Below are 18,949 nucleotides of genomic sequence, written 5' to 3' on the forward strand. Positions count from 1 at the left end.
AATTTCCATATAAACTATGCATCCCAATCAGGGGTTCAGAGAAGGGTTTTTGATTATGAATAAAATTGTGTTAATGGTTACTAGCTGACAGCTCACAGGAAACTGAAAATTCCTGAATGTTCAGAGTAAAAGGCTGTGTATTTTACTACCCATTCCTGCAGTTTTTCAGAATACTGAATTCTGTGATGTTAATTCTGCACATTTTACTGAAATTACTATTGATTGACTATGTGAAAGCTTTTAATAAAGTATAAAGAGGAAAGCTAAGGGAGATCATGAGCAAAATAGGTATCCCTCTGCAAATAATAACGACGGCAGAAAGCATACACCAAGTATCAGAAATCACCAATGCATATATTCGAAAATATAAGACAGGAAACTTTTTGAGTAAGACAAGGACGTAGTTTATCTGTGATTCTTTTTAATAATGATACTGATGACATTCTGAGATAGTTGGTAAGTAAATTAAGTTTTATACTTTTGCCTTTGACGAAGGTAATTATTCTGACAGACTCCTTCTGTTGATAAAATTGTGATTGCTGACAGCAAGAACACACTCCAGCCAGCTGCTCATATTTTGTCCAGAATAGCTAATTTATATAATCCATTAATGTCCTCAAAGACAGACAGAAATGGATGTACAAAAGACAGAAACAAACTATAATAACTAACTTAACAATCTATAGAACCATCAGAACTAAAGTATGAAAGGAAAATCTAATGAAGAGTGTAATGGAACTAATTAGTGCTCCTATCTCTCTCACATATAGCCCTGAATTATTCTTATTAATAAATAGAGCTAATGAATAAAAATAATACAACTTTTATTTCCAAGTTAATTTGAAATTGTAATTATAATTTAAAATTATTGTTATTATTCATAATTGTATGATTTATTTGGAAAAAAATTGTGAAATAAGTATTTAGTTATGAAACAAACACTTTGGATGTAAAAGATAAAGTACTCTATGATCTCTGAACTGTGACCTATTTTTTCTTTGCAGTTGTTGAATTTGTGTATTAGTGGGTCACAGAGTAGCAGTACTGTTAGCATAGTTATGGTGCAAATAGTTGGAAGATGTCTGTTGACAGAAGCGTTATGAAGTTATTGATGATGACATGTGTTTTATCTGAGATGATTTAGTTTGTGACAAAACATTGAGAGAGTAAAAGCTTATATTTTTCAAAGAGCAAACACATGTAACTGGTCAGTTTGTATTGAATATTTATTTATTTAGCATCCGTATTATCACATTCATGATATTGGACTTGTCAAAGTACAGAACAGGATAAAATATTACATATTTACATCATGTACAAAATCTTATCATTGGTATCAACACATATTTATGACAAAAACATTATTCTGCTTAATTGGATTATAAAATTACACACATACATACAGTAAGGATGAAAGCTAGCGAAACCCCTTGGTTGCTATTAAATGTGGGTTTTAGGGTATGGAGTCATTCCAATCCCGGGAGTGGAAAGACTTACCTTAGGGGGAAAAAAGGACAGGTATACACTCGTGCGCACACACACACACACCCATATCCAACCACACATACACAGACACAAGCAGACATTTGTAAAGGCAAAGAGATTCGGCAGAGATGTCAGTCGAGGCAGAAGTACAGAGGCAAAGATGTTGTTGAAAGACAGGTGAGGTATGAGCGGCGGAAACTTGAAATTAGCGGAGGTTGAGACCTGGCGGATAACGAGAAGAGAGGATATACTGAAGGGCAAGTTCCCATCTCCGGAGTTCTGACAGGTTGGTGTTAGTGGGAAGTATCCAGATAACCCGGACGGTGTAACACTGTGCCAAGATGTGCTGGCCGTGCACCAAGGCATGTTTAGCCACAGGGTGATCCTCATTACCAACAAACACTGTCTGCCTGTGTCCATTCATACGAATGGACAGTTTGTTGCTGGTCATTCCCACATAGAAACTTCACAGTGCAGGCAGGTCAGTGGGTAAATCATGTGGGTGCTTTCACACGTGGCTCTGCCTTTGATCGTGTACACCTTCCGGGTTACAGGACTGGAGTAGGTGGTGGGAGGGTGCATAGGACAGGTTTTACACCAGGGGCGGTTACAAGGGTAGGAGCCAGAGGGTAGGGAAGGTGGTTTGGGGATTTCATAGGAATGAACTAAGAGGTTACGAAGGTTAGGTGGATGGCGGAAAAACACTCTTGGTGGAGTGGGCAGGATTTCATGAAGGATGGATCTCATTTCAGGGCAGGATTTGAGAAAGTCATATCCCTGCTGGAGAGTCACATTCAGATTCTGATCCAGTCCTGGGAAGTATCCTGTCTCAAGTGGGGCACTTTTGTGGTTCTTCTGTGGGAGGTTCTGGGCTTGAGGGGATGAGGAAGTGGCTCTGGTTATTTGCTTCTGTACCAGGTCGGGAGGGTAACTGTGGGATGGAAAGTGCTCCTCTCATTGCACACAAACCCAGTCTCTCCCATCTACTCAATCTCCCACTTCCAGCTCCACTCCCTCCAAAACCTCAATATTCCAATCAACACAATCTGGAACCACAACACCCCAATTCAGTAGTTAATCTTTCCTCCAAACCCCTCTCCCAATCTGAAACCTCTGTCCTATCCAAAGACCTCACCTTCAGCCCCACTCCCAGATTCAACCAAACAGCCCTCGTCATAGATTTACTGTCCGACACCCATACTCTCTGCTGGAAATATCACTTTGCCATGAAGAAAAATGATCCTAATCCTACTCCTAATGATCCAACTCCCCAAGACACTATCCAAATTGAACCCCGCCTGGAACAGTTCCATCCTCCGTCACAGCCCGTCACTTCCAACATCACCACTGCTGAAGCTCAAGCTATCCGTGATTTGAAGGCTGACCGATCCATCATCATTGTTCTGGCGGACAAGGGTTCCACGACCGTGGTACTTCATCGTTGGGAGTATGTGGCTGAGGGACTGCGTCAGCTTTCAGACAACACCACATACAAAGTTTGCCAAGGTAATCCCATTCCTGATGTCCAGGCGGAGCTTCAAGGAATCCTCAGAACCTTATGCCCCCTACAAAACCTTTCATCTGACTCCATCAACCTCCTGACCCCACTAACACCCCACACCCCTACCTTCTACCTTCTTCCTAAAATTCACAAACCCAATCATCCCGGCCGCCCCATTGTAGCTGGTTACCAAGCCCCCACAGAACGTATCTCTGCATACGTAGAGCAACACCTTCAACCCATTACATGGAGTCTCCCATCCTTCATCAAAGACACCAACCACTTTCTCGAACGCCTGGAATCCTTACCCAATCTGTTACCCCAGAAACCATCCTTGTAACCATTGATGCCACTTCCTTATACACAAATATTCTGCACGTCCAGGGCCTCGCTGCGATGGAGCACTTCCTTTCACGCCGATCACCTGCCACCCTACCTAAAACCTCTTTCCTCATTACCTTAGCCAGCTTCATCCTGACCCACAACTTCTTCACTTTTGAAGGCCAGACATACCAACAATTAAAAGGAACAGCCATGGGTACCAGGATGGCCCCTTGTACGCCAACCTATTCATGGGTCGCTTAGAGGAAGCCTTCTTGGTTACCCAGACCTGCCAACCCAAAGTTTGGTACAGATTAATTGATGACATCTTTATGATCTGGACTCATAGTGAAGAAGAACTCCAGAATTTCCTCTCCAACCTCAACTCCTTTGGTTCCATCAGATTCACCTGGTCCTACTCCAAATCCCATGCCACTATCCTTGACGTTGACCTCCATCTGTCCAATGGCCAGCTTCACACGTCCGTCCACATCAGACCCACCAACAAGCAACATTACCTCCATTATGACAGCTGCCACCCATTCCACATCAAACGGTCCCTTCCCTACAGCCTAGGTCTTCGTGGCAGACGAATCTGCTCCAGTCCGGAATCCCTGAACCATTACACCAACAACCTGAAAACAGCTTTCGCATCCCGCAATTACCCTCCTGGCCTGGTACAGAAGCAAATAACCAGAGCCACTTCCTCATCCTCTCAAACCCAGAACCTCCCACAGAAGAACCACAAAAGTGCCCCACTTGTGACAGGATACTTTCCGGGACTGGATCAGACTCGGAATGTGGCTCTCCAGCAGGGGTACAACTTCCTCAAATCCTGCCCTGAAATGAGATCCATCCTTCATGAAATCCTGCCCACTCCACCAAGAGTGTCTTTCCGCCGTCCACCTAACCTTTGTAACCTCTTAGTTCATCCCTATGAAATCCCCAAACCACCTTCCCTACCCTCTGGCACCTACCCTTGTAACCGCCCCCGGTGTAAAACCTGTCCCATGCACCCTCCCACCACCACCTACTCCAGTCCTGTAACCCGGAAGGTGTACACGATCAAAGGCAGAGCCACGTATGAAAGCACCCACATGATTTACCAACTGACCTGCCTGCACTGTGAAGCTTTCTATGTGGGAATGACCAGCAACAAACTGTCCATTCGCATGAATGGACACAGGCAGACAGTGTTTGTTGGTAATGAGGGTCACCCTGTGGGTAAACATGCCTTGGTGCACGGCCAGCACATCTTGGCACAGTGTTACACAGTCTGGGTTATATGGATACTTCCCACTAACACCAACCTGTCCGAACTCCGGAGATGGGAACTTGCCCTTCAGTATATCCTCTCTTCTCATTCTGCCAGGCCTCAACCTCCACTAATTTCAAGTTGCCGCCGCTCATACCTCACCTGTCTTTCAACAACATCTTTGCCTCTGTACTTCTGCCTCGACTGACATCTCTGCCGAATCTCTTTGCCTTTACAAATGTCTGCTTGTGTCTGTGTGGTTGGATATGTGCGTGTGTGCAAGTGTATACCTGTCTTTTTTTCCCCCTAAGGTAAGTCTTTCCACTCCTGGGATTGGAATGACTCCTTACCCTCTCCCTTAAAACCCACATCCTTCCGTCTTTCCCTCTCCTTCCCTCTTTCCTGACAAAGCAACCGTTGGTTGCGAAAGCTAGAATTTTGTGTGTATGATTGTGTTTGTTTGTGTGTCTATCGACCTGCCAGCGCTTTCGTATGGTAAGTCACATCATCTTTGTTTTTAGATATATTTTTCCTACTTGGAATGTTTCCCTCTATTATACATATATATATATATATATATATATATATATATATATATATATATATATATATATATATATATATATGAATATAACAGAGGGAAACATTCCACGTGGAAAAAATATATCTAAAAAGAAAGATGATGAGACTTACCAAACAAAAGCGCTGGCAGGTCGATAGACACACAAACAAACACAAATATACACACAAAATTCAAGCTTTCGCAACAAACTGTTGCCTCATCAGGAAAGAGGGAAGGAGAGGGAAAGACGAAAGGATGTGGGTTTTAAGGGAGAGGGTAAGGAGTCATTCCAATCCCGGGAGCGGAAAGACTTACCTTAGGGGGAAAAAAGGACAGATATACACTTGCACACACACACATATCCATCCACACATGTCTGCTTGTGTCTGTATGTGTGGATGGATATGTGTGTGTGTGCGAGTGTATATCTGTCCTTTTTTCCCCCTAAGGTAAGTCTTTCCGCTCCCGGGATTGGAATGACTCCTTACCCTCTCCCTTAAAACCCACATCCTTTCGTCTTTCCCTCTCCTTCCCTCTTTCCTGATGAGGCAACAGTTTGTTGCGAAAGCTTGAATTTTGTGTGTATATTTGTGTTTGTTTGTGTGTCTATCGACCTGCCAGCGCTTTTGTTTGGTAAGTCTCATCATCTTTCTTTTTATATATATATATATATATATATATATATATATATATATATATATATATATATATATATATATATATGACTGAAATATTGCTGCAGGGAATTTCCACCACGAATCTTGCATGGATGTCCATAAATCCGTAAGAGTATGAGGGGGTGGATTTGTTCTGAACAGCATGTTGCAAGGCATCCCAGACATGCTCAGTAATGTTCATTTCTGGGCAGTCTGGTGGCTAGGGGAAGTGTTTAAAATCAGAAGAGTGTTCCTGGAGCCACTCTGTAGCAATTCCAGATGTGTGACGTGTACCGCTGTCCTGCTGGAGTTGCCCAAGTCTGTCAGAATGCACGACGGAAATGAAAGGATGCAGGTGATCAGACAGGATGCTTACATACATTTCACCTGTCAGAGACATATCTAAATGGATGAGGGGTCCCATATCACACCAGCCGGCCGTGGTGGCCGAGCGGTTCTAGGTGCTATAGTCTGGAACCGCGCGATGGCTACGGTCACAGGTTCGAATTCTGCCTCGGGCGTGGATGTGTGTGATGTCCTTAGGTTAGTTAGGTTTAAGTAGTTCTAAGTTCTAGGAGACTGATGACCTCAGCAGTTAAGTCCCATAGTGCTCAGAGCCATTTGAACCATTGACATGCATGTTCGTGTCGTGCAATCATGAAGGGTACACGAGTGAGCCTTCAGCTCTGAAAGCCCATATTGATGATGTTTCATTGAATGGTTCACATGCCGACATTTGTTGATGGCCCAGCATTTAAATCTGCAGCAATTTGCTGAAGGTATGTACTTCTGTCATGCTGAATGATTCTCTTCAGTCATCTTTGGTCTCGTTCTTGCAGGATCTTTTTCCAGCAACAGCAAAGTTGGAGATTTGATGTTTTCCTGAATTTCTGATATTCATGCTACACTTGTGAAATGGTCATACAGGAAAATTCCCACTTCATCGCTGTCTCAGAGATGCTGTGTCTCATCGCTCGTGTGCCGACAATAACACCGTGTTCAAACTCACTTAAATATTGATATTCTGCCATTGTAGTAGCAGTAACTGATCTAACAACTGTGCCAGACACTTGTTGTCTTATATAGACATTGCCAACTGCAGTGCCATATTCTGCCTGTTTACTTATCTCTGTATTTGAATATAGCAGTTTCTTTGGTGCTTCAGTGTATAAGAAATGGTATTACTCATGCAAGCATTTTGAGCCTGTGACTTCTTCTTCTGGCAGAAGGGATGAAGGGGAAGGAAGAGAGGTGAAGGAAGAGGACTGGAGAAGTTAAGGAAAATGGGTACAGTTTGTAAAAGTTGCCCAGAATGCTGCGTCAGGTGAGACTTACTGGACAGGATAATGTGGAAAGACTGAAGTCGGGGATTGCAACGGACGAGATTTGAAAACTTGAGAGCTTAAAGGTGGATTATAGGGTAATATGCAAGACAAATTACTCCTAAAACATTAAGCATGAGTTAATAAGACTGAAAAACTAAGTGGATTGTATGTGATAGAGGTGGGAAAAAATAGATAGGTCAGAAAATGAAAGACGGAGAAAAGCTAAATGGAATGAGGAAGATATATTTACTGTGAAGAAGTATAAAGTTGAAAGAAATTAAATTAAAGCCAGGTGGGTGGTGAGACCCAAGAACATCTTGTAGCATTGGATCCCATCTGCAGAGTTCTGAGAAACTGCTGCCTGGGGGAAGTACCCAAATGGCACGTGTGGAGAAACAGGCACCGAGATCACGACTGTCATGTTGTAGAGCATACTCTACAAACTGAACTCTGCCCGAACCCACCACGAAGGCCCAATGGTACTGACGGTCCCTGTCTCATCCTCAGCCTACAGGCGTCACTCTATGCGGATATAGAGGAGCATGTGGTCAGCACACCGCTCTCCTGGCCATATGTCAGTTTATGAGGCCTGAGCCACTGTGTCACAACCACTTAGCTCCTTAGTTCGCCTCACAAGGACAGAGTGCCATACTTGCCAAAAGTGCTTGGCAGACCAGGCAGCCTCCAAATGCCAGGCCAGCCTGACAGTGCCTAACTTCAGTGATACGATGGAAACTGGTGTTGCCACTGCGGCGAGGCTGTCGGTTAGAATGTGCTGTGCAACGGCATATAGTGTGTTGCAACTACACACCCTCTGCCTAAGCCCATCAATCCTAACTGATAATTTGGTAGTAGCCATGCTGATGTAAAAGGCCAAACAGTGTTTTTGTAACACGTGGTATATGACATGTCATTTCTCAAGTGACTTTCCCTTTGATAGTATATATTCTGCCAGTTGTGGAGCTGGTGTGGGTGGTAGTAGGTGGGTGCATAGGGTAAGTCTTGCAGTGCAGACAGTCACAGGAGTAGAATCTATAGGGTTGGGAGATGGGTGCAGAAGGAGCATAGCGTCTGAGAAGGATATTGTGGAGATTGGGAGGATGATGGAAAGTCATTACAGGTGTCGTGGACAAAATCTCAGACAGAATGGAGCTCATTTCAGGACATGATTTTAGGAAGTCATGTCCTTGTTGAATTTGCTGATTATAAAGGACCTACACTCCTTCTGCACCCATCTCCCTACCATGTGGCTCCTACCTCTGTGACTGCCCCCACTGCAAGACTTCCCCTATGCACCCTCCTAAAACCATCTAAATCAGCCCTGCAGCTGGCAAAATGTATACTATGAAAGGGAGAGCCACTTGTGAAATGACAAATGTCATATACTAGCTGCTATATAAACACTGTCTGGCCTTTTAAATTGACATGACTACAACCAAATTATAAGGTCCTTGGGAGAGCCAGTCCTGACAAAACTCTACCATCTGGTGAGCAAGATGTATGAGACAGGCGAAATACCCACAGACTTCAAGAAGGATATAATAATTCCAATCCCAAAGAAAGCAAGTGTTGACAGATGTGAAAATTACCGAACTATCAGTTTAATAAGTCAGAGCCGCAAAATACTAACACGAATTCTTTACAGACGAATGGAAAAACTGGTAGAATGGGACCTCGGGGAAGATCAGTTTGGATTCTGTAGAAATGTTGGAACACGTGAGGCAATACTAACCTTACGACTTATCTTAGAAGAAAGATTAAGAAAATGCAAACCTACGTTTCTAGCATTTGTAGACTTAGAGAAAACTTTTGACAATGTTAACTGGAATACTCTCTTTCAAATTCTGAAGGTGGCAGGGGTAAAATACAAGGAGCGAAAGGCTATTTACAATTTGTACAGAAACCAGATGGCAGTTATAAGAGTCGAGGGGCATGAAAGGGAAGCAGTGGTTGGGAAAGGAGTGAGACAGGGTTGTAGCCTCTCCCCGATGTTATTCAATCTGTATATTGAGCAAGCAGTAAAGGAAAGAAAAGAAAAATTCGGAGTAGGTATTAAAATTCATGGAGAAGAAGTAAAAACTTTGAGGTTCGCCGATGACATTGTAATTCTGTCAGAGACAGCAAAGGACTTGGAAGAGCAGTTGAACAGAATGGACAGTGTCGTGAAAGGAGGATATAAGATGAACATTAACAAAAGCAAAACGAGGATAATGGAATGTAGTCAAATTAAATCGGGTGATGCTGAGGGGATTAGATTAGGAAATGAGACACTTAAAGTAGTAAAGGAGTTTTGCTATTTAGGGAGTAAAATAACTGATGATGGTCGAAGTGGAGAGGATATAAAATGTAGACTGGCAATGGCAAGGAAATCGTTTCTGAAGAAGAGAAATTTGTTAACATCAAGTATAGATTTAAGTGTCAGGAAGTTGTTTCTGAAAATATTTGTATGGAGTGTAGCCATGTATGTAAGTGAAACACGGACGATAACCAGTTTCGACAAGAAGAGAATAGAAGCTTTCGATATGTGGTGCTACAGAAGAATGCTGAAGATAAGGTGGGTAGATCACGTAACTAATGAGGAGGTATTGAATAGGATTGGGGAGAAGAGAAGTTTGTGGCACAACTTGACTAGAAGAAGGGATCGGTTGGTAGGACATGTTTTGAGGCATCAAGGGATCACAAATTTAGCATTGGAGGGCAGCGTGGAGGGTAAAAATCGTAGAGGGAGACCAAGAGATCAATACACTAAGCAGATTCAGAAGGATGTAGGTTGCAGTAGGTACTGGGAGATGAAGAAGCTTGCACAGGATAGAGTAGCATGGAGAGCTGCATCAAACCAGTCACTAAAGACCACAACAACAACAAACCATCAGGATTCTTCTCCCAGACACCACATTCTCAGAACTCTGCAGGTGGAAACTGGTGCTACAACATGTCCTTGGGTCTCACCACCCATCTAGCTTTAATTTACATTAATTTCTTTCCTCTCAGCATTTCTTCATAGCAAACATTTTTTCCTCACTGCTTTATTTTTCTGCATCTTTCATTTTCTGACCTGTCTATTTTTTCCCACCTCTATCACATATAATGCACTTAGCTTTTCACTGTTATTAACTCATGTATGATGTTTTAGGAGTAATCTCAGTCTTGCATAATACCCTATCTTCCACCTTTAAGCTCTCAGGTTTTCAAATTTCATCCAGCGCAGTTCCCAAAAATCAGTCTTTCCTTCTCATCCTATTCGGTGAGTGTCACCTGATCTGGGGTTCTGGATGATTTTTCTGAACTCTATCCCTTTTCCTCAACCTTTCCAGTCCTTTTCTTTCACCCCTCCTCCTCCCTCTTCAACCCTGCTGCATGAAAGAAAGAGCATAAGTAATATCTTTTTTTTATGCATTTTCTACTGCCACCACTTGGTGAGCAAATTTTTTGGTCTATCTTATTGCATTTAATTACAATGTTTGCAATAATAATGATCTTTTCTGATGGCTTATAGTTTTTTGATTGGAGGTTAGAAGTTGCACAAAAAATGTCAGTATGAGTGTGAGTCATGGACTGGAACAAAAAGAAATTAACAAAGATTACAAGCATCAGAGATCCTATGCCTAAGAAGAGGAGATTGATGCATACTATCCAACAGGAGGAGAGATGCAGGCATTGGAAAAGTACTGGCAAATTAAAGCATAAATAAGCAGTTTAAGGAATACAGCAACAACTAGAAGAACAATGTGAGAAAAATGGAAGACTGCAGAATACATGAAGTAATTGTGAATTATTACCCCCTGTACCAAAGATCTTCACAAAGACCAAGGGAAAGGTGTAAAGACCAAAAATTTCACTCAAGAAGGCACAGCAGACCAATCCCTTATACATGCAGAAAGAAGAAGGAGAATGAACATAACTTTGTATTAAACAGCTCTTGGGTTTGCCAATCACAACTAAAAGATGTTTGTGCAGAATATTGAACATGATCATTTGGAGTAGAAGGGCAGAACCACTGGCCTGTATCAGTGAAGCTGTTTTTCTTCTGATATGCTTAAATATACTTAAATGTACAAAACTTCCTAACAGATCAAATCTGTGTGCTGTGCAGAACATTGCTTTGCTAAGAATGCACTAATTCCCAAATTCTACTGCATACAAGAGGTGCTAGCAGAAGTAAAGCTGAGAGGGTATGTTGTGACTTATGCTGGGTAGTTCATCCGGTACAGCTTTGCTTTTCTGCATTTGAGTCCTGGTCCAGCACAAAGCCCTTATAGGTAACTAGAACAAAAAAAATCATTTTCTAATGGTTTAAAAGATGCTTTGAACCTTCTAAAGTAAGAGGCAAAAACTCTAATCCCTGAAAAAAATTTGTTCTATGGAATTCTGAACTACCCCTTTAGTGCCTTGGATGACCTGAAATGGCCTACCTGTGCCAACTCAATACCCCCTGTAGTGTTTGGGTATAGTTAGATGCATTTCACAGCAAACAGTATATTAGCTTGGCATCAGCAAACGTCAGTATGTGCACAAAGAATAAATTCTTTTGCTTTGAATCTCGATTTTTGTTTGCAGTGTGACTTTTGATAGTTTATTTGTGAGCTTATAATACACAGCTTTGTCTTTTATGTAAGAATGAGTGATATGAAAGTGTAATCAGGTTAGAAGGGTACAAAAATATCATATCCGATGTGGTGTCAAAGGTGACCAAAGAAGAGATATGAGGCTGAAAGCAGTTTAAAGGAGTCACTGACTTTGCAGAGAAACTGAATAACAGTGGCCAGGACTTTGATGTGAAATATGGATCGAGCTGTAGGATTATAAATTTTCCTGGAATTTTCTCTGTTATTTCTCAACACATGAAATGTGAAACATGCAATGTAGACATCACATTGCAAGAACAAAGTCCTGGAGACTTAGGCTTCACAATAATAATTTATTTTTCAAACTGCACAGCAGTTGTTATACTAAGTAGTAAGTTTATATGGAATGCATATTAAATCAGTCATTGATTCATCCTAATAATATGCCTGTTTGGAGTCAGGCTAAACAGGACTGTAAAGTCTTGTGCATTCATAGAATCGCCACAACCAATATTTCAATCACAGTTACAAAACTATGACAGACCACTCCTGGGATAGCAGATTAATGGTAACGGTTTTCTAAAAATAGAATTTTCTCCTTTTGTTCATGTCTATAACACATCTCAAAACTTCAAACGCATTTTACTCAGAATACAATTTTTCAAAATGGCACACAGCATAACTCCAACAATTTTCAGTCTTTACCCTCTAATCTGCTAGTAAATTTCAGCGCATGATGTTGATGGAGATGTTAGATACTGACTTGGTGTGCTCGACGAGGGCAACGCCAATTCCACAATTCCTGGCAGCTGGGTCGACAGACCCAGCTACAATCTCCAACCGGTGAAGGTGTACATCAGGGAACAGTGCACGCAATTTCTCAGACACCTGCAAAACACATTACATCTATACCAGACTCCACAGGTAACTAATACACACTGCCTGCCAAGAAGGTGAAGTACACAGAAGCCGAGGAGGAAATGTAATGGAAGTTAATGGATTGAGAGGGTCCAGCTGTTAATGGTGAGTGACATTTTCTGAACAGTTAGTAGCTAGCTTGAACCCCTCGCCATGATTATCCTGATAACCTCCATGTAGAAGAGGCATATGGTCCTGGCTTGTACTGAGGCCAGCTCGTATAGGCTTGTAAAGCTTCACCTAGCTTAGCCTAATGGAGTTAAATCAACCTCCACTTCTGCTGTGTACAAGGAATGGAAGTAAACAGAGTGTCTGGACTTCCACTCTCCAATTTCTGCCTCTGTATATATTATGTTCTGAACCACCATTAAGAAATGTTTACAGAATGAGATTTTCACTCTGCAGCGGAGTGTGTGCTGATACAAAACTTCCTGGCAGATTAAAACTGTGTGCCGGACCGAGACTCGAACTTGGGACCTTTGCCTTTCGCGGGCAAGTGCTCCACCAACTGAGCTACCGAAGCACTCTGTGAAAATCTCATTCTGGAAACATCCCCCAGGCTGTGGCTAAGCCATGTCTCCGCAATATCCTTTCTTTCAGGAGTGCTAGTTCTGCAGGGTTCGCAGGAGAGCTTCTGTAAAGTTTGGAAGGTAGGAGATGATATACTGGCAGAAGTAAAGCTGTGAAGACGGGGTGTGAGTCGTGCTTGGGTAGCTCACTTGCTAGAGTACTTGCCCGCGAAAGGCAAAGGTCCCGAGTTCGAGTCTTGGTCCGGCACACAGTTTTAATCTGCCAGGAAGTTTCAAGTAATGTTTAATCTCAATGTTTTGGTAGTGTCAAAGAAACAGTTTCGTTTCTGATGTCTGATATTCTGCCCACTGTAATAAAGATATGCTAAGTTTGTTTATGTCTCACTAGAGTACACAAGAATACAGTTAACCCAAGTGTCACCACCTAGTGAAAGCCTAATGAATGGTCGGATAAAATGATTGTGCAAAACATGTCAGTTATTTCAGTTTGTGGACTAAAAGTCCAGACTCATTGTGAAACAGTGACTGCTATGCTTTGGTCTGCCTATGCAACAAGAGCCCATAAACTGCTTTCACAGGCAACCTCAAAATAGTTGTAAAGATTTACCTGTAGTCTGTTCTCTGCTTGCTGTCATTCCAATTGCCCTTAGATGGAAAAACCTCTTGAGTAATAAAGTGTCCAGCAGAAACATGTGCAGAATTCACCAGTGATATGAGGAGATAAGACTCTCTGATCATCACAGGAGGGCTGTGAGTGGAATATCTTGAGAGGAAAGCAGTGTACTCTGAGCTTAGTGCATGTACAGCCATGCATCAGTTTGCACCGCTGTAAGTAGTAAAGAGGATTTTATCTGCAAGTGTGCCATTATTATGCACTTGTTTTGAGCTTTCCTGGGGAAAAATCCACATATACCATCACAGTTACAAGAAATTATTCCATGTATTCATAGTTCCTTTTGTTTGCACATGCGAAATAATCTCATACAACTTGTATTATTTCCTCAGCACTATAGTTTCTGCCTACATTATACATTGGCCAGTTTAGTCAGTGATAGTTTTGCTCACCTGTAAGTGGAAAGTCTTATTCTCTGCTTGCCAATGATTGTGGATATGCATGGCACACAAAAACTCATGAAACCAAAATGGATGAGGCACATAATGCCATTTAGTCTTTCACAGTTTCATAAAATTCACACAAAAATTCAAATGTATGAGATGAGGTTCAAATAGACCATAGCCTCACTTGCCAAAGCTTAAAGATTTTGCTGCTTACAGCCACCTGAGGATCACACTTATGGCAATGACTTGCAGCTTCCATTACGAAGTGAACGCATCAAGTGACTCATGCAGACTGATTCAGGCAGATATAATAGTGTTGCTTTTATTCTTTTGGTGCGGATGGCAAAGAGAACATTCAATTTATGATGAAAGGGTCACAAAATCAGTAGGGTCTGAAGAATTTTACCCCAATAGTGGCAGATTCACAGACCTCCACAGTATAGAAACCACAAACAATGACTGATTCAGAGTACAGGAAATATTGATACCAGCAGGATTGCATGATTGAAGAATGAGTTGTAGGAGTAACTCCCATTTCCTCTAAATTTTTAAGGCAGTAAGCTGAACAGTTAAATACAGAAGCCACAGATGTGAAATTTTGTGCATAGAAGGAGTATTAAAAGTAATGATAAGAGGGGCCCATTTCAAGAACATTAATGTTTAAAGGTTTTCAATAAGAAACACAATTACAGTGTTCCATAACCATGACGGATAAAGTGTTACATTAATATTTGACTAAATGTTAAAAAACTACTAGATTAAAAAAATATTCAAGATTAAGTAGGAGAGATAAAAAGCTATACATTTTTGAAATACGTGCATTGAATGCATCCTACATGAAAATCTTTGTTTTTTGTTTCTTGGTATATCTGATGTAGGAGTAAAAAGAAACATAAAAATAAAATTATAAAAATAAACTGAAAGATAAAAAATAAAATAAAAACAAAAATTAGAAATAAATAGTAAAAGTAAAAAAAACAAAAACTGAAATAAATATGCAATGTTCTTGTCTAGTAACCAGAACATCTTGGCTATCGGGTTTGGTGCCAGTCAGTGCTAAAATTCTGAAAATAAAGTCGTCAGCAGTGGAACCCAAATGCTCCTGGCGTAGAGTGTCAACCTCGCTGTGCCATTGGTTTAACATACAGAACTAGCCATGTAATGACACACTGGTGTCATGGTGCACCAAAAGAGAACAAGTGTGCATCCCATGAAAAAGAAGTTGGAAGAAGCTGAAATGAAGAAGACAGTAAAGAATCAAAGGAATTGACAGACTGATTTGAATAACAAGAATGGGAAAAGTGTATGTGGGTGCTTTACTGAGCAGTTAGAAGGGAGAAAAAGAAAATGTGAAGTATGCAGAAAACACCAGAGTAATCAGAGGTATTAGATGTTCCCAGCATTTTTGATTATGTGGATGATGACGACTACAATAACCAATTTACTGGATCTTGGAACTCCTTATCTTAATGTAGTAACTAATGAATGAGTTATTTTGCAGCTGTGGAGAACTTGGTACAGGGTGTGTGTGCTCTGCTTGGAATTGTGCCGCATTTACTGGAAAAGGAACACCCCAAGACTGTGTGTATGATGACTACTTGCACAAGGAAAGAATATTCTAAAATGTTTTGAAATATAAAAATGAAATTACTTACACATTCCATGTTAGTGTTTGAATACATTTCAGTACTCTGATTTCTTAACATAAATTAGCAGATAAATTAAGTGGAAATTATTTTCACTCATGTATGTGTAATATAAGCTTCCTTCTCAATAGCATAATTCCCCAACCTTGCAGAAAATTACCACTTGGTGTGGGGAACGGTTTATAATCACATATTTGTGACTGAGCGAAGTGGCGCAGTGGTTAGACACTGGACTCGCATTCCGGAGGACGACGGTTCAATCCCACGTCCGGCCACCTGATTTAGGTTTTCCGTGATTTCCCTAAATCACTCCAGGCAAATGCCGGGATGGTTCCTCTGAAAGGGCATGGCCAACTTCCTTCCCCATCCTTCCCTAATCCGATGAGACCGATGACCACGCTGTCTGGTCTCCTCCCCCAAACCAACCAACCAACCACATATTTGTGCTATTTACAGTTAACTTGATTTAGTGTACTGAAAGTAGAGAAATTACAGTAATCTTACATGCAGTTGGTTTTAGATTACCTACAAAAAATACGCCAAAATAATAACTTTTGCTTAAGTGTGCACAGTTCCCCCACTTTTCCTTACTACTATTTATATGTTCTTTCTCAGTGAGTCTGCAGAGAGAGAGAGAGAGAGAGGGGGGGGGGAGTATGGGGAGGGCAGGGGGAGGGTAGGGGGGAGATGGACTGAAAGGGGTGGGAGGAGGTGATGAACAGAGATGAGGGGAGAAGGATAAGGTGGATAAAGAAAGGGGGAAGAAGTGATGGACAGAAAGATAGAGGAAAAGGAGATTAGGACATTGTGAATCATTGCTTGGTTCACTAGTACATTATATGAGAACATTTATAAATGGTAGGTTCACCTGGAGATCAACAGAGGTGGTGAACCGCAGGATCTCACGGAAGGCTGGATCTGGACAGGTCTCAACCTCTCTGACAGCCTCCCCTTCATGTCCAGGTTGGTGCAAGTGGTTTATGAAGACTCCCATAATCTTGCCACTCATGGTATCGACTGCTTGCAAAGAAACACCTGTCAACATAAGTTGTTTTCTGAGTCTGTAAGTTCTGTTCTTCAGAGTCTAAAAAGATGAACCTCAGTTTAAATCCTAGCCAAGCTATGTTGATTTTATTCTCTGCATCTTTATCAGATTAATTCTAAATGAGCCTATTATAGTCTTTCTAGTGAGGCCTCAATGCTAATGCCCCGCTGTACTTCTCTCCTCACTTAACCTACAAAAGGACTACACAAACAGTTGAATGCAATGCCCAATTGTAAAGTGATGTGCAAAAAGGTCATATCCTTTGACCTTTGTGAGAAATCATAAAATACAACAAAGATTGTACCTTACTTTAGTTACTGGGTCACACCAAAAATAGTCCTGCACCATCTCTGCTTCTACATGGTTATTCTGCAAGCCACACTAACGTATTTGGCAGAAGGTTCATAGAACCACTTTCAGATTATTTTTCAGTCACTCCACTCTTGACTATCAAATGGGAAATATGAACACCTAAATGTTCCCATACAAGATCTGATTTCTCTTATTTTGTTATGATGGTCATTTTGCTTTATGTAGGTATAAAATATATAATTTTAGCACAGACCTGTTGTGTATCGTGGGAGATCAGACAATAAAAATAAAAATTAAAAAAAAAATAGAAATTTGTGGTAAAGACTATGGGACCAAACTGCTGAGGTCATCGGTTCTTAGGCTTACACAAGACTTAATCTAACTTTAACTTATGCTTAGAACAATACACACATCCATGCCCGAGTGAGGACTCGAACCTCTGATGGGGGGAACCACATCAACCGTCACAAGATGCCTTAGACCCCAGGGCTATGTTGCACAGCTAAAAATTAAAACCAAACTCTGTCCAAAGAGGCCTCTGAAGCCAGAATGAGATTTTCAGTCTGCAGCAGTGTGCGCACTGATATGAAACTTCCTGGCAGATTGAAACTGTGTGTTGGACCAAGACTCGAGGCAAAGGTCCTGAGTTCGAGTCTCGGTCTGACATACAGTTTTAATCTGCCAGGAAGTTTCAAGCCTCTGAAGGCTTAACGGTACTGACCGACCACCGTATATCCTCAACTGATAGACATCTGTGGATGTGGATATGGAGCAGCATGTCGTCAGCTCACTGCTCTCCCCGCCATTGTCAGTTTACAGGACCTTAATTGCTACTCCTCACAAGGGGATGCCACAACGTTGGGATCATAGATTTACTTCAAACTTCGCACACATTCAGTAGGCCATCAAAACAACATAATGTGTAAGTAATAAGGTGCAGTTCTGCAACAGCAGTCTTACATGTCTATTGTGTAACACATGTATTTGAGTGAAGGTGCCGAGCCTAAGGCATTGCGGTGAAGTAGTTGCCAGCACAGTAGCTCAGAGTGTTAGGTCAGATGGTTAGCTGCCTTCTATAATTGAAAAACTGAGTTAATGGATCAACAATGTTCTTGAACAGGTGTCATGATGGATCACCCACCCTGATCAAATGCAATGAACAATAATGAACAAAATGAGATTAAAAAAAGTGGTTAGCTTTAGCACACTGCATGAGGTTCACGGATGAGGAGACAGTTCGAATCCTGGTAACACTTACTTGTTAACCTACATTTTTTCTTCACTGGTCACATTATTTAATTTATTTTACATTTGAGAGGTAATATAATGAAAAAACTTCATGGGCATTTTCATGAAGTTGTAGTGAATCCCATATTATTTGACTACTTACTACTTGTAATTAAATTTTCAAGCATGGGGAACAGACTTGGAAAGCCCAAATCAAACCTCGATAAATAATGATGTGAATGATGTTATTATCAATCATTAATATAGTAAGCCACGACGTGCTAGAGCACAAGAGTAATGAACAACTACTTGTCAGATGTGCTCTTGACATCATATGTTGCAGGATAATATTTGTGATACAGGCATAGAAAACATAAGTTGAAAGTTCATGCAAATACACATGTTCTTTTCATAATATTATCCCTCAAATGTCATATAAATTAAAAAAAATATGACCAGTGATGAAAAAATAGATTAATAATAAAGTTCAAGTGGGAGTCAAACCGTCGTGTCATACACTCTCGTCTTATGAAGCTCAAACA

At 41.2% G+C, this 18,949-nt stretch overlaps 1 protein-coding gene across 1 annotated transcript in view; it reads right to left on the minus strand.

Annotated features, from left to right (window-relative positions):
• The window catches only part of LOC126210468 (arylalkylamine N-acetyltransferase 1-like), an 86,147-nt gene that overhangs the window by 14,079 nt on the left and 53,119 nt on the right, over positions 1 to 18,949 (minus strand). Inside the window, exons 3-4 of the mRNA XM_049939704.1 lie at positions 16,692 to 16,858; positions 12,434 to 12,558 (exon numbers count right to left, since the gene is read on the minus strand). Of these exons, the coding sequence (XP_049795661.1) occupies positions 12,434 to 12,558; positions 16,692 to 16,858 (292 nt within the window). The remainder of the gene's footprint in view (positions 1 to 12,433; positions 12,559 to 16,691; positions 16,859 to 18,949) is intronic.

Source organism: Schistocerca nitens, chromosome 10, assembly GCF_023898315.1.
Source record: "Schistocerca nitens isolate TAMUIC-IGC-003100 chromosome 10, iqSchNite1.1, whole genome shotgun sequence".
NCBI lineage: Eukaryota > Metazoa > Arthropoda > Insecta > Orthoptera > Acrididae > Schistocerca > Schistocerca nitens.